The 15,735-nt window shown below is 43.5% G+C and overlaps 1 protein-coding gene across 6 annotated transcripts in view; it reads left to right on the top strand.

The window, feature by feature from the left end:
• Positions 1 to 15,735, top strand: part of TNIK (TRAF2 and NCK interacting kinase) — a 278,512-nt gene that overhangs the window by 245,732 nt on the left and 17,045 nt on the right. For all 6 annotated transcript variants that reach the window (XM_088669855.1, XM_035132805.3, XM_035132806.3 and 3 more), the window contains 4 exons: positions 5,720 to 5,904; positions 8,937 to 9,063; positions 13,048 to 13,212; positions 15,318 to 15,432. In XM_088669855.1, coding sequence (XP_088525981.1) covers positions 5,720 to 5,904; positions 8,937 to 9,063; positions 13,048 to 13,212; positions 15,318 to 15,432 — 592 coding nt within the window. The remainder of the gene's footprint in view (positions 1 to 5,719; positions 5,905 to 8,936; positions 9,064 to 13,047; positions 13,213 to 15,317; positions 15,433 to 15,735) is intronic.

Here is a 15,735-nt window from a genome sequence, read left to right as displayed (position 1 = left end):
GGCCAAAGTTTGGGGGTGCCTGTTCTACTGCCATCTGTCCTTGGAAAGTCACCTATGTTCTTGGTGGTGCTAATTTTGAAAATTACACAATATGGATTTTACACACTGATGTTGTTGCTGTCTAATACCAGGAAGGAGCATTCCTCAGTACCAGGAAAAATATACCAAATGACCACACTCACTCTCATTTCACCGAAATCGCTTAGAAGGTACCTGCCTGTTTAGCCCCATAACTTTCTTTCTAGGAGGGCTAGAGACTTCCTTCAAAATAGATAAAGAAAGCTCAGGATCTGGGGTGCCTGCCCAGGAGCACCAGTGAAAAACCTTCCCAAACACCATTGCACCTGGGGGCATTGGGTTGGAAAGCCCTGCCTTACACTGTAGATAATTCTAGTTATTTTCATGTACCTCTGGAAGTCTAGAAGCCAATGAAATTAGGCATTTTTCACTTTGAGTCTCTTTCTCTCTCTTTCTTTCTTTCTTTCTCTCCCTCTCTCTCTCTCTGATAATTTGTGAACAGTTGTAGCGAAGCCATTCTTTCTATAGCTGAACCATAATAGCTTGAAAACACCTAAGCCCATTTTCCACAGTCTTAGTTTCGGAGTTAGGGGTGTTGAGGAGATAAATGTTTTAAAAGAGGTACAATGCACTGCTTTAGGTAATTGGAAATGATCCATCTGAAATGAATGAGTCACTAATTATTGAACTATATATTATAAACGTGTTCTTGCTGCCTGAATCTTAATTAGGCCTTCTTTTCATCTTAGGAACAAAAAACTGAAAACAATTAAAACCAAAGAAATTGATCTGGCAGTACTGAAAATATATGCTTCGATTTGGCCAGGTTTTAATCACAGAGTTTGTTGGCAGTGGAAACAAGCTCTTAAAATCCCACATTCTATACTCTTAAAATGGAATTGTGTGTGGGGGGGGGTGTACTCTAAGCAAAATATATTAGACACTTATCTGTGATTGCAGTCTTTGAACAACTGTCAGTCAGCAGTGTTTGGATTAGATCGGGGATTGTTTGTTCATTCACATACTTTTCCCAATAGTTTTTTAGTAGTAAATATCTTGCTCCCCATTTGTCACAACAAATAATAATTAATTTCTCTTAATAAAAAAATATTAATAGTTTAGAATGGCAAAGCAACAACTGAGGGAGCCTGACGGAAACATTTCATTGGCATTCTTGCTGCTCAGGGATACAAAAAAAAAAAGCCACCTTGAATAAAATGCTAATGTCTACAGTGACACTGATTCAGCCTCATTCATGTCACTCTTGTTCGGTTGAAGATGACATGTAAACATACAGTACAGCATTACAGTACTGTTAACTTCGTAGGGTTCATTGAACATCAGGTCCCGCATCCTCAACATACAAATAGTGTGAAGGCCATTTCTCTTGTTGCAATTGCTAGGTGTGGAAATTGTCCCATGATAAACCTTCGTTCTTTAGAAAAGGGAAAGACCCAGAACAGTCTCAGAGTTTCTGATTCAGCAGGCACTTCTCAGCATCACAAACTCTCCTCCATGAAGAACCCCCCATTGCTTGGCAGTTGTTTTCTCCCATTTCCCCCAAACATCATAATTCTTCCTGGCTTCTGTTGTGGTAGATACCTGGAGCAGCTCAGAAGCAGCATTTTGGGGGTGCTACAGAGACAGATTCTGAAAGAGATACCTGATTTCAGCTAGGTGTTAGCCAGGCATGCATTATTCTGTGACGCTATGCATAACCCACGACAATTTAAAGGACTTCTTAAAGAGCAAATAAATAGGTACTGCTGTAGTGGGAAGATAAATTGTGTTTCTGTGCGCTCTGGCACTCGTCACAGTGTCCTGTTGCACCAGAAGTGGTTTAGTCATGCTGGCCACATGACCCGGAAAAGCTGTCTGCGGACAAACACCGGCTCCCTTGGCCTGAATGCAGAGATGAGCGCTGCACCCCATAGTCAAATACGACTGGACCTAACCATCCAGGGGTCATTTGCCTTACCTTTACCTTTAATCTAGTTCATGCACCTATTTTGGATACAAGAGTAAGTGACTCATGGAAATTTTCCCTTGAAATTACACCATCTGACTTAAGCATGTTTCCAATCCACCAGAGAGGCTTTTCTCTCTGATTGTGCAGATCCCAAACCTTGGAAGCCGTGTGTCAGCCGTGTTGATTCTCTCTCTCTCCCGTACCCCTTGCCCTTGAAAATCCCTATTCCTTCTTACAGCATACTTGAGTGTAAAGGTGGCTGGCACCGGGAAGATGATTGTATAAAAACTCTGTGCAATATGATGCCTCCTCTTCTGCAAGACATGCTTCCTGTGCTTCAGATTTAATTGTTTAGGCACCAAGCTAACAATGTAGGAGGTTCCTTTGTAAGTAAGACATGTGCCACATCTCTGCACTAACACAGTAAATCATGGGGCTTATCCACATTTACCTTTCCTCCACTCTTTCCATGCTTTAAAGCTCCATGTCTAAGCACCTTTTTCTTTTTGCTCCAAGCTTTTCTTGTGAAAACTTACTCTTTAAAGCTCAATCAGAGCAAACAGCAATCCATGGAAAACCTGAATTGTTTGCTCCAACTGAGTGCTAAAGAGCAGTTTTTTGCAAGGAAAGCTACCGGGGGGAGAGGGGCATGCTCAGTCATGTAGTTTCAAAGCTCAGACCTGTGCCGGAAAGAGCAGGGCAGAAGGTAAGTGTGGAGAAGCCCATGGTCTTGTTCTGCATAACAAAATAAACATGTTTTTAAAGAAATGTGTAAAATGGCTTATCAGCTGTGATGAGATTATACTGCTGATAGACCTTAATTAAGCACCAATTTAGGATGACTGTAATGATGATAATGTGTTTGATTTAATCTGTGCAGAATTAAAAATATATTGACCTGCTTTTCCGTTTAATATCACTGTTGCTTCGAGTTTGACAGTCTACCCAGGCTTTCCATTGCCTGCAAAGTACACCTTTTCCTGTGGAATATTGACTTACAGCTACAAGCTTTAATAAGTAAACACATCAACTGAAACCTTAGTAAATTCATCTCACAAAGTTATTTTAATTGGTATGGGCTTCAGATTAAGGATGCATCTTGTCATTCTTTGAGATTCTTTGCTTTCAAGGAGATGCCATAAAATTCGTGAGGATTGTTCCCTGTAACAAGCCAGGGGCTGATTTTGCTGTATTGAACTTTAGGTTATCTTAACCTTCCTTTAGTAACTCATAAAATTGTCTACATTTTAAGTTTCTGGCCGTGTGTTAAGTTCAACTGATCAAAGTATGTTCCGTAACTTTTACCAAAAGTAGTGTGATGTGCGCCCTGAACTAAATTGAAAGATGCCATCGACTTTAACATTCTGCAAATAGAGACAAAGATGTTGCTCTGTCCCTGTGCCTTTATGGCACAGGTACTAGATATGTCTGTCATTTACAAAGTGGCCATTGAGTCCTGAGTAAAGCCAGTTGCTGCTGCATTGGAATGGGATATTTTAGGGCTTATCCACACTAATCTTTTGCCTCACTCTTTCCAGGCACACATCCTCATCTACGTTTTAAACCCACTCTTTAGTGTTCAGTCGGAGCAAACATCCATTCAGGTTTTCCGTGCATTGCTGTTTGCTCTGAGCTTTAAAAAGCGGGTTTTCACGAGGAAAGCTCTGGAGCTGGGGGGGGGGGCACTTGGACACAGAGGTTTAAAGTGCAGGGCATGCCTGGAAAGAGCAGAGGAAAGGTAAGTTAGTCTTCCTTCAGCTTCACTTCTTATGGAAGCAATGCTTTAAAAATAGATAAAGGAAGGAAGGAAGGCGTGTACTGCATATTTCAGGGCTTATTTCTCTCTAATCAGTGGTAAAATTGGGGAAATTGGGACATATGGCAGAGATAATATGGCCATAAGACCAAAAACAGCAAAAGATAAATAAATGTGGAAATAGCCTTTTTTCAATGAGTTTCTTTCTCCCTAACCCTCGTATCTCTGACCAAATGCGCTGATGGCTCCCTTGGTCACTAATATAGGGAGAAATGGTAAGACTAACGACTGCAGTTGCTTTGTTCATCATGTGCATGCCTAATGCAATAAACTCTTCTAACCCGTTCTAATTGGAGCTCTCATGCGTTTTATTTTTTGCCCCTACTGCTTCCCCCTGCATTGCTATAAAAGCATGTAAGATTACAAGAAGTCTCTTTCTTCTATATGGTGCTTGCAGTACCCCTTGTCTTGAGATAATACTGTTGAAGGTTTTGTCAGTGTCATAGTAAACTGAAAGCTCTTTGTGTTTGTTTTTTTAAGTTTCCTGGTTGTTCCCCTCCCGCCACCCGTAACTTTCCAAACGTGATATTTCCACATTTACTGTGGCTACTATGTGTGTGTGCGCAGGGTATGTGTCAATTTGTGGTCTTAGCGAGTTCATCCATGCTCTCTATCTCCTGGAGCTGAGGAGGTCTTTTGTGGCATTGTTTCACTCAAGTCCCATGCATAAATCACGTTATACATCAATCTTATTTGACCTGTCTCTCCATCTCTGTCAGCAATAACTCAAAGTACTTTGCTATAGGCAAACAGCAGGTGTGGAGGCCTTGTGTATTTACTCCCCCCCCCCCATTGTTAACTCTAAATTTTCTTACAATCTTTCAGTCACATCCCCAACAATCCTTTAAAAGCACATGTCTTCTCCCAAAGTACCTCGGGAACTGTAATTTAAGGGTGATGGGAATTAACTCTGTGAGGGGTAAACTGCAGTTCCCAGGATTCTTTGGAGGAAACCATGTGTTTGAAAAATACGGCATAGATATGATGCCAATCTATAAAAAGATTCCCCCAGTGGAACGTCACCTCTTCACTGCTGTTGTCACCAGTTCCTCCTCTCTTTGATATCACCTGCTTTATTAGAAACCAAGAGTTGAAAGGAATCTCAAAGGGTTGTCTAGTCCAATCCTCCACAGAGGAAGGAAATCCACTACTGCAGTAGCCCAGCTTACACCCTAATGCAGGAAAGCCCACCCCCTTCCAAGGCCATCACAATTTGTACCACGAATAAGTTCTTCCTAAAGATTAGTTGAAGTCCTCTTTATTGCAGTTTGAACCCATTGGTTTGGGTCCTCCATTCTGCAGCAGCAATAAACAGTTTGCCAGACCAATGGCAAAATTTCACACAAGTACACCCCGCCCGCCCCCAAAACGGTATCGGTTAGTGCAGCGTTCTGTGTGAATCAAGGCCATCATATGGTTTTCCCTTCCCCTGTCGGGCATCGTGAGCTGGGATTACACAATGTGAAGCTCCTGTTCATGTGTCTTGTGCTGAATGGCAGGCCTTTGGGAGGAATAAGGTACATGGCAATAAATGGCTTCCAAAGGTGATCATGTTTTCCAGTTTACTATGATCGTGACTGAACTCCATTTGTTTTCAACAAATGTAACTGTGCTGTGTCTGTACGTAGAAGCCTACAAACAGATATGTACACACGCCTATGTGGTCAAATAAAGCCAGCAGGTTTGCTTTGAGTTTTCAACAAGCATAGAGCCAGCATTTGTTTTCACAAAACTACATGTTATGTTGTCTTACATTGGTCTATGTTTGTAAGACTACTATAAAAGAATTAGTGTTTTTTGGTTGCTTGTGCTCTGTGTAGTTATAGCTTTCAGTCAGATGTGTGCAGCTTTTCTGCAGCCCAATAAGTTGTTGACGAAACTCACCTCAACTTTCCCTCCTTCCCCTTCCCATATAGGATCTGACGGCATTAGCGAAAGAACTGAGGGAGCTGCGTATTGAAGAAACCAACCGGCCTTTGAAGAAAGTTACGGACTATTCCTCCTCCAGCGAGGAGTCTGAAAGCAGCGAAGAGGAAGAGGAGGATGGCGAAAGTGAAACACAAGATGGGACCGTGCCTGTCAGTGACATTCCAAGGCTTATGTAAGGCACATTTTGTGAAGATAACACCATTATAATTAACACTGTTTATTTAGAGCTGCGGGTGGGCGGAACAACACACTGTGCATGTTTGACAGCAGCCGCCCCCAAGGTCAGGTCCCTCCCCATAATGTGTAGGATCACTCACCCCATGACATCGCACTGTCATGTGCGATTGTCTGTTCTTGCTGTACATCAGTTGGATGAGGGGTAGGGGAAATGTATAATATAATGACCTCACAACATTAGGAGACTTGATCCTGGGCATTGCTGGGAAGAAGAGGAAGCCTTGACACAAGGATGCTATTTTTGGCAGATGATGTGTGGTACTTAACTGTGAATGTAGCTTTTTGTGCTTGGGGAAGTAGCTGGATACAGTCCCCAGCCATCCTGGCTTGCCAGCAGCTCACAACAGTCAAAGGATAATACAGTCTGAGTTCATACAACTATAGAGTCAGAGACCCATGAAAAACAGACAAAAGGTGCTGTAGGGTAGTGGTTCTTGTGTCTGGGAACAGAGAGGAGGCTGGTTCTGGATGGTGTTGCACTCCCTCAAAGAACCAAGTGTGTAGCTTGAAGAGACTACTAGATCCAGCTTTGTCGCTGGTGACCCAAGTGGCATCAGTAACACAGGGTACCTATTTTCCAGCTTTGGCTGGTTCGTGAGCTACAGGCATTCCTGTATGTGTCAGCCTGGCTACAGTAATCTAGGCCGGTGTATCCCAACCTTGGGTCTCCCGCTGTTTTTGGACAACAGTTCCCATCATCCCTGATCACTGGTCTTGCTAGCTAGGGATGGTGGGAGTTGTAGTCCAAAAACAGCTGGATACCCAAGGTTGGGGAAACACTGGCCTAGGCTCTACAGACTCTGGGTTCTGGAGTTAGATTAGTGCAATAAGCTCTGTGGGGGGCTGCCCTTGAAGATAATTTGGAGGCTGCAGCTGATACAAAATGCAATGGCCAGACTGTTGACTGGTTCAGCTGCTTGAAGCCATATAACACTACAGGTGAAACTTGGAAAATTAGAATATCATCAAAAAGTGCATTTATTTCAGTAATGCAACTTAAAAGGTGAAACCAATATATGAGAATACCTGGACAACAATAAAGACACACGACCAGTGACGCAGCCGGGAATCCCCCAGTTGTGCAGGGCTGGCCACCCACCCCCTGCCCACGTGGGGGGGGGTCATGAGAGCCTGCAACACCACCTCCTCCTTAAGGCGGAAGTGGCCTTATCTAAAGGAGTGCCTCTCAGCATTGTCCTCCCCAGGCTTTAAGATCTCTCAGGGAAGCCTGGTGTTTTAGCTCAGGATGGAACCTTCTTGGTGGTGGCTCCTCAGCTGTGGAATGTCGTTTCCCCCAAGGTTCAGCTGGTGCCAACATTGTTTTGTCCAACACCTGCCCCCCACACATATGGGAGCCACCACCTATAGCAGGGGTCAACAACCGTCCCTCAGACCAGACTATATTTGAGGGCGGGGGAATGCACAAATTCCTATGCCCCACAAATAACCCAGAGATGCATTTTAAATAAAAGGACACATTCTACTCATGTTAAACCACACTGATTTCCGGACCATCTGCGGGTCGGATTGAGAAGGCGATTGGGCTGCATCTGGCCCATGGGCCTTAGGTTGCCTACCCCTGACCTATAGGATCCCACACTTATTACTTGGAAGCAGACAAAGGTCTGGGACTCAGTTTATCTTCTTCACATATGGCAGTGTACAAATAATACAGAAGCTCCATGTGTGAAAGAGCCCTGAGAGCTAGGAAACTCTGGGATTTTCTGAAGTTCTCATAAAAAATTCAGTGGCTTCACTTTGCAGACAACACCTTAGTCTTTCATGAAGTTTCTCATTTAAATGTTCTTCGCATTATCACAGATTTAACAGTTTTTCAGTATTTTAAAGACTGACGAACTAAAATGGTGCTAACAGCTGCATATCTGGACTTTTATTAGAACATTCTCTGATTTATATTTCTATATTATCTAGGTCAGTCTCTGCCTTCAGGCATAAATAAGCAGCTGCTGCTTATTTTTGTTGGCTATCCATATGTATACGGTTAATGTTTGGGCAGATATTTTGTGTCTGTTTAGCTTAATGTGGTTTAAAATATGCCATGTTGTAATTTCATGTTGCACCCTGGCTTGTGTGCACTGAAGCTGTGGTCCTAGAAGGATTCAGTCTCATCTCTACAATTTGACGTCTTCAGATACTGCTGAGAGGCTTGCTCTTATTGTCCTGGGTGGCCATCAGAAACAAAAATGCCACGGTTTAGTAGCTTGTAACCTGGACAAGTTTAGTTGCCATGAGGAAAACTGCCTCCTTGTTTCAGGTATCATCAGCCTGTGACTATCGCACATCCTCTGAGTCTCCCATCCCCTGCCCCATATTTCTAGCTACTGATGGTCAGCAAGAGGAAATCCACAGCACAAGTGAATCCTTGAAAATGGTACAAGCCAAGCAGACATGCTTCAACACAGGGCAGTAGTTTTTGGCAGCATCTCTCTGTTATCACAATCATCACATGTGCTCTAGCTTTTAGGTTGGCACCAGGCGTGATACAAATCAGAGGGATGCCATCAAAACCAGCGACCATCCAGTTTCCTCCCTCCATTTCCCATAATGTTTGGTAAAGGAAATTTGTAGGGTGACATTGTGAGGTTCTGCATTTGCAGCTTCCCACTTGGCAATATCAAGTGCATGCCATGAAGGTGCAGGGGCCACACGCAGGGTAGTCTTGTCTGTGTTTCCTTCTCCATTTATAAGCCTTGCCATTTTCAGTAATCATCTTTAATTGCTGCCTCAGAGTATCAATTACTGTAAAAACCTGGCCTCTGATAAAGGAACCTATAGCTTGTTCTGGATTTTCATATATGTCCGCATTCATGATTGCCTTAAGATTAAAAAATCTTACTGTTGGCATTTGGTCCGTGAAGCCTGGACCAACACGCTGCACCAAAAATGGTGTGTGTGTACAATGTTCTTATTTAAGTTTTGCAAATACCCACTGTTTATATTTTGCAGCCCTACAGGAATGCCGGGAAACAACGAGGCCTACAACCTAGGAATGGTGTCAAGCCACGTTCTAGAACCGCCCCATACAGATACATTTAACAGCATTTCCAGAGAAGGGACTTTAATGATAAGGGAGGTAAGTGGGTGGCAACTATTTTCTGTGAAACATCTTTGAGAGATTTTGTCTTTATAAGCTATGAATAATCATTGCTCTGTGTATTCTAAGCACAAAGTGATTGATTAAACGATGCCTGCTAGCAGCTGATTAATATAATTACAACATCTAAACAAAAGATGTTTCTCCAAACTGCAAACAACAATGAATACTGTAGGACACAGCCAGGTTGTGTCTGGATTCTGATATTCTTCCATCCTGGCCTAAAGCAAGAAAAAACTCCCAAACCAAAGGATTTACACAAAGATTTACGCCGGTAGAAGTGAGTTTGAAACCTAGCCCATTCACTTCCATAATAATTCCCCCTTTAGCCATCTGCTGAAGATTTCCAATTGCTTTAGTTTAATTGTAGCTCTTTATCTGAACACCCTAATTGTGATGTCATGGCTTGTATTCAGGGGAGAGAGAAAAGACTCTTATAAAGACAATCCAGAGGCCAACAAATGGGACTTTTGTTTTATTTTGGGAAACATTTGCACCTATGCAGCATGGATGAATTCCAGTGAACTATCTAGTGGTTATGGGGCAAGGCAGAGGGGAGCCAAACCCATAATATTTTGTTGAGAGTCACAACCCAAATCCTAAAACTGCCAGGAGCAAATAAACCTTCCTGTTCAGCCTCCTCCTGAATAGGTAGCACAGCATGTCTCCTGTGCTTTACCAGTGTTGGCCATTGATAGCAATGCCACATTGCAGAGCGGGGTGAAGTAAACCTGTTGCTGGAGAATAACCTTGCTATGAATGACAGGAGGTTAGATTGTACGAGGCATGCTGTAAGAAAACAAAAGAAGAAGAAAAATCACTAAAAATAAAGTGTTTTGGTAGGATAGGTAATTCAGAAAGACACAAGGAAGTGCTTCTGACATCTCACCTTGAGGTCCAGTAGATGCTGTCCATAGTACTGAATGACTACCTTCCCCACCCTGATGTTGTCTGTAAAACCAAATGGCCACATTTCGTACCCTGAGAAAATGGTCCATTGTTGTTGAAGCCAGCCATTGTTGTTTTCTGGGTGCAGGGGTTGGTAGTTTCATAGCCAGCTAGCTGTGATTCTTCCACAGCGGGTTCAATTGCTATCATGGCGTGATCCCACTGAGCTTAGGTAATAATGGCTAATATTGCTCCCCAACCAATTACAGCTGACCAGGAAATGCATAATACATTCCATAAAATAGGCTAAGGAGATGCCCAGAGGCTGAAGCACTACAGCAGTCAGGCCCATGGCCTGCAGAGGTCAAGAAGGGGAGGAAGGAAAGTGCAATGCACAAGGACCTAAAAGGCTGGGAGATTAATGGCAGATCCCATGAACTTGATGGGGTGGGACAGAACCCTGTCTAGGATACCCAAACAACTGTGGCTGGTTTTGCTCCCTGAAGTGTAAATGTCTCTTTAGCCACAGTCATAGACACAGGGCCAAGGTATCTGTGACAGCAGCAGATCCATGTGTTTAAAGGAGAATCTGCTGTAGTTCTGTAGGAAAAGGGATGGGGAGGTCCAGTTTTAAGGAATAAATAGGCTGCACGGAGGAAGGGTATTGAGCCCTCCTCCTTCCTGCAGCTTCCCTCCCTGTGCTTTTCTTTCAACCAGGCACATATTTGTATCATATCCCAACCCTTCAGAGCAGATTTTCCAAGGACCCAAGGGGTTGTTGGAAGTTGCCTCTGCCTCATCCAGTTACTGGAGCATCCCATCCTGCATTGCAGGGGGTTGGACTAGAGGATCCTCGGGGTCCCTTCCAACTCTGCAATCCTACTAGCAGAACTCTGCTTGGGATACTCTTGCCAGCAAAAGCCTGCTTAGGATCTGAGGGTGGTATTCCAGTAACTCAATTACTGCTAGCGCAACAAGATTCCACCCCATCTCCTCCCCTGTGAGCACCCTGCACCCTCCCCAAACCTACTCCAGAACAGACACCCTAGAACAGATTTAGGATGTGCACAGGAAGAGGAGAAGGGGAGAAAGTCTTATTGCGGTAGCAGAAATCCTTGAGCTGACGGATCCCTGATTTAGCACTGCACTGGACATGACCCTAAGCCATTGTTGGAGTGTGTAAAAGTGGATTCATGCCTAATTAATGCACTCCTTGTTTGTGAGTCTGAAAGTGACCTTAAACCTGATAGACCTTCAGAAACAAGCTGTGATGAGTGCCATGCAAGGTGTTTGCAGTTTTTGAATATAAATCATTCTTTGCCACCTGATTAAGTTGAGAGTGTCAAGAATTGTGCAGATGCTGCTTGTGGAGCCTGGGGTAATCTCTTTCAGGTACATTACCCTGCTTGGGCCTGCCCTTAATAGGTGACACATTAGACATAAACAGCAGGTTGCTGACAATTTCTGCCAGGCTTGTAATTCAGCAAAAGAAGTATCTGCGGTGACTTTTGCAATGGAGACAAGTCAGTCTGTTTTGTCAGCTGCCTGCAAAGGCAGAGACCAGAAGAGGGAACAAAGTGAGGTTGTTGTTTTTTGCTAGATTATAAAGCATTTCCCAAGTTGCATATGGAAGAGGATTTTCTGTTCTCTGTGGAGACACATAACTCTCGCTGATGCTAATGCGAGCTTTGCGTGCCTGTCAGGACAAAAAGATCTGTTAAGTCGTGCAGGGGGGAAAACCGAGGCTGTTCGCTGCTGCCTTGAGTCACATAAACTTACTGTAGCCCATTTGAAAAGGGCACAAGGTGGAAAAGTGGCTCCTGGCTCTCATGACATCAGAATACTGCAAAGTGGGGCTTGCAAAGTGGGCACATGCCACATACCTGTCCCCCGATGGCCATGCCAAAAGGTAATGTCTGTGTTTCTACTTCAAAGTAGGTGTCAGTGGGGAGATGCAGGCAACCTGCTTAGGCATAACCTAGATACATGCACAAAATGGAAACCACCAAAGGTCACATAACGCCACGGCAGTTATTAAAATAATGTGATGTAATTCTTTCTCAATAATTACACATGTTTTCAGTGTGGTAGATGGAAACCCGGGTTCTAATTGGCCCTGTCCCTGCAGCCAAGAGCATGCTAACAATGCACATTCAGCCATTGGGCTGGTTTGCACATATTAATGATCCTGTCTTAATGATCTGAGGAACAGGCCATGTGCTCTTGCACTCATGCCTCCCGACATACCAAATTCGGTACTTCTACCATGATTCTGTAAAGCACCGTTTTACAGAAACAGGAAGCCATTCTTCACAAGCACGGCTTAGACCAGCTTTTCTTTTAAAAGGTCTGTGGCCCAGTTCAGGCATACAGCAGTCCCCCTTTCAGGTGCCTGTGCGAGCATGTAGTTTAGGGCTGTAAGTGAGGATCACATGGAAAGCTCTGCATGTGGCAACATGTGGTTAGTCCACATTCGGCGTGGCCCTTTTTCAAGCTGCTGTGATTGTACAGATAGAGCAACTACATGCACAGCAACTTGTGTAGAGGTTGCAGGTCATCCCATCATCTCCGCACCATTTAGTTTGCGGGTCTTTAAAATACTGTACCTTTAAAAACTGTTAAATCTGTGATAATGCAAACAACATTTAAGTGAGAACTTCACGAAAGACTAAGATGTTGTGCACTCCTGCAGGTGGGTGCTGCAAAGCATCTGGCTCAAATATAAAAGTGATATAATATCTGAATTCTGTCCCACTTTTGATAGCATTCACCTGTAGTATAAATAGTACGGAAGGGGCTCGGATGTGCTGTTTAGCTTTGTGGTCTTAACTATTAATAACTATTCTTCTGCTGATGAACAAGGATGCCCTCTCCTTCCAAATGTGCTCTGTGTTTCATTCTCTCTAAATTTCTTCAGTGGAGATACGTAGCTGCTTGCTGAGTCCGCGGGTCAAGAGGACAGCCAAGCCCAAGGGCTTGTGCCTGTGCTTGCTTGGCTACGTGAGTTAATATGTTACTCTTGGGGTTTCTCTCTCTCTCACTCTCCTCTCTTCATTATAACTTGTGTCTCTGCAGACTTCTGGGGACAAAAAGCGCTCTGGCCACGCAGCCAGCAATGGCTTTGCCGGCCATGTCAATCTTCCAGATTTGGTGCAGCAGAGCCACTCACCTGCCGGCACACCGACTGAGGGTCTGGGCCGAGCCTCCACCCATAGTCAGGAGATGGACTCGGTGGCAGAAGTAGGTAGCAGCAGGGTCCTCTCAGCTCAGGACCTGCTCCCTTTCTCCACCTTTGCCTTGCAGAAATATTAAAATCTTGTTTTCAAGATTTATACTTGGATCTCCTCCCCGCTTCTTGGCTATCATTCTGTGTTTATGATTATATACATGATGTTGAATTTCTGTTTTAATCCATCAGCTGTTGAAATTCTGGCAAAGTAAGGGCATTTCTGGATAAAAGCTTCCCTTAGCTGCAAAAGCCAGAAGTGAAACAGGAAGTAGCTTGCATACGAAAGGCACCTGTTATTGGGGAGGGACCATGGCTCAGCAGTAGAGCAACTGCTTGGCATGCAGAAGGTCCAGGTTCAATCTGTGGCATCTCCAGGTAAAGCTGGGAATGTCCCAAGTCTGAAATCCGGGAGAACCCAGGCCAGTCAGTGTAGACCAGGGTTTCTCAAACTTGGGACTCCAAAACAGCTGGAGACCCAAGTTTGGGAAACCCTGGTGTAGACTATACTGAGCTAGATAAACCAAAGGACTTATTTGGTATGAGGAAGATTCCTAGGTTTCTATTGTTTTTGCACAGTCTGCTCTTCTTCTCCAGTGCTGGTCATGCTAGTGTGTTTGGACTGATTTCTACCCACATGGTGATCAGCACAGTCGACAGGTGTCTGGCATGCCGGCATTAAGCAGAATAATAATTGGAGAAAATCAGTATCTGGAAGGTATCCTGAATTAGTGTGATTCCCCTCAATTTGTTAAAGCCACACAGGGTTGTAGCAGAACCACAGGAGAGCAGGATTCTTTTACATGAACATCTCAACTTTTGTTTTATTTTTCAAAGAGCAGGTTTCTAGCCCTTAGCAAAAGGGAAGAATTGGTTGCACATATATTCTAAAAAGAGGGTTGGCAATGCCTATTAAATCTCCCTGAAGCCCAGAGACAAACTCGGTGAGCTTTACCTACATAACTCCTTGTGTTGCCCTTCCCCGTAGCTAAAAGAAGCAGAATAAATCTGCATGTAATTTATGCAGGCCTGTTTACAGATTGTGAGATGGCAATTGAGGCATTGCGTCACCAGAGTTTGGAAGTCAGCACATCTATCTCGTTAATAAAACCTCAGGAGGTCTAAATATTCTGCTAAACGTTCACTCGTGAACTCATTAATGCAATCCTTTTCTTCCCCAGTTAAGAGATAGTGCTAGCTTTTCCTGGAAGCCCAAGTGGTGCCCTCAGAAAACTGCTACCTTATGTGTACATTGAAAGAGAAGGAGGCTCTTTCATGAGGCTGGTTATCTCTTTACAGCAGGGAGGCTAGGCAGTTATCTAGGGTGACAGCTGCCTGGCTCCAGCACTCAACCTGGATCACAAGACTTAGGTGGCTTTTGAAATAAAAGGAAAAGGCATAGAATAGTGATGATGGAAGGTGGGACTCCCCCCTCCCCATTTTTCTGGCTTCTTTTGATGATGATGATGATTGATTTATTAGATTTATATACTGAACTTCATCACAAGATCCCAGGGCGGTTCACAAGATAAAAATGCAAGGTAAAAGCACAAATAAATAGTTAAAACAAAAACAACAGAAGTCATAACTATAACATTACTTGGGTAAATATCACAGCAGAAAAACAAGTGCCATGTCGTGGAGGAAATCCCTGCTTTTACACATAGCAGATGCTAACATAGCAGATGCTAACATAGCAGAAGATTCTCAAAGGGAAAAAAAGTAAATATTAGTAGTTCATTATTCTGAATTTACTTCTAATCAAACCCAGCTCTGCTGTACTTAGCAACAAGGTTATGCTACTTTAAATTGATTATTACCTTTGCATCTACACCAGTCATTAAAGCCAATTTCTGCCTTCTGCAGAGCCATTTTAGGGATAAGGCATGGGTACTAGCTAATGGGGTCACGAAGAGTCGGACACAACTAAACGACTAAACAACAACTAGCTAAAGAATTGGTATTTTATACCTGGATCTTTATACATGAAAATACCACCCATTCTGCCACTGGACTACACCGCTTGCGCTTTGAATGTATTATCTGTGTAGGTGTGAAGACAAAAACCTTATTATTACTTTCTTCTGATTAAATGATATATTTATTTCTCACTGGATAGTATGGAATGGGAAGTAGCACAAAAGCATCTTTCACTCCATTTGTGGATACCAGGGTATATCAGACCTCCCCTACAGATGAAGATGAGGACGATGATGAGGAATCGTCTGCCACAGGTAGGGAAAGGCAATGGGAAATGCTTGGGGTATAAGATACTTGGTCCTGTTCACATATACTTGGGCAAGTATCAGCTCTAGGAAAGAGCATTTGAAAAAAATCCCGCACATACTGGCCTGGCAAGTGTTCATAACAGCTTACAGCTTCTATAGCATCATAGCAAAACATCCCTTCTACAGCATTTAGGGAACGTGCTCAAATCTCCAGTGTTTTCCCAACAAGAATGAGTGTCTGGAAAGTTGTGGGCCACAGGCCAGCATTCACTGAATTTTATTGTGGCTACTGCAAGTCAAAGTAACCTT

Source organism: Zootoca vivipara, chromosome 5 (assembly GCF_965207765.1).
Source record: "Zootoca vivipara chromosome 5, rZooViv2.hap1.1, whole genome shotgun sequence".
NCBI lineage: Eukaryota > Metazoa > Chordata > Lepidosauria > Squamata > Lacertidae > Zootoca > Zootoca vivipara.
Note: the sequence above shows the minus strand (reverse complement) of the source record. Positions and strands in the feature narration are given on the sequence as shown.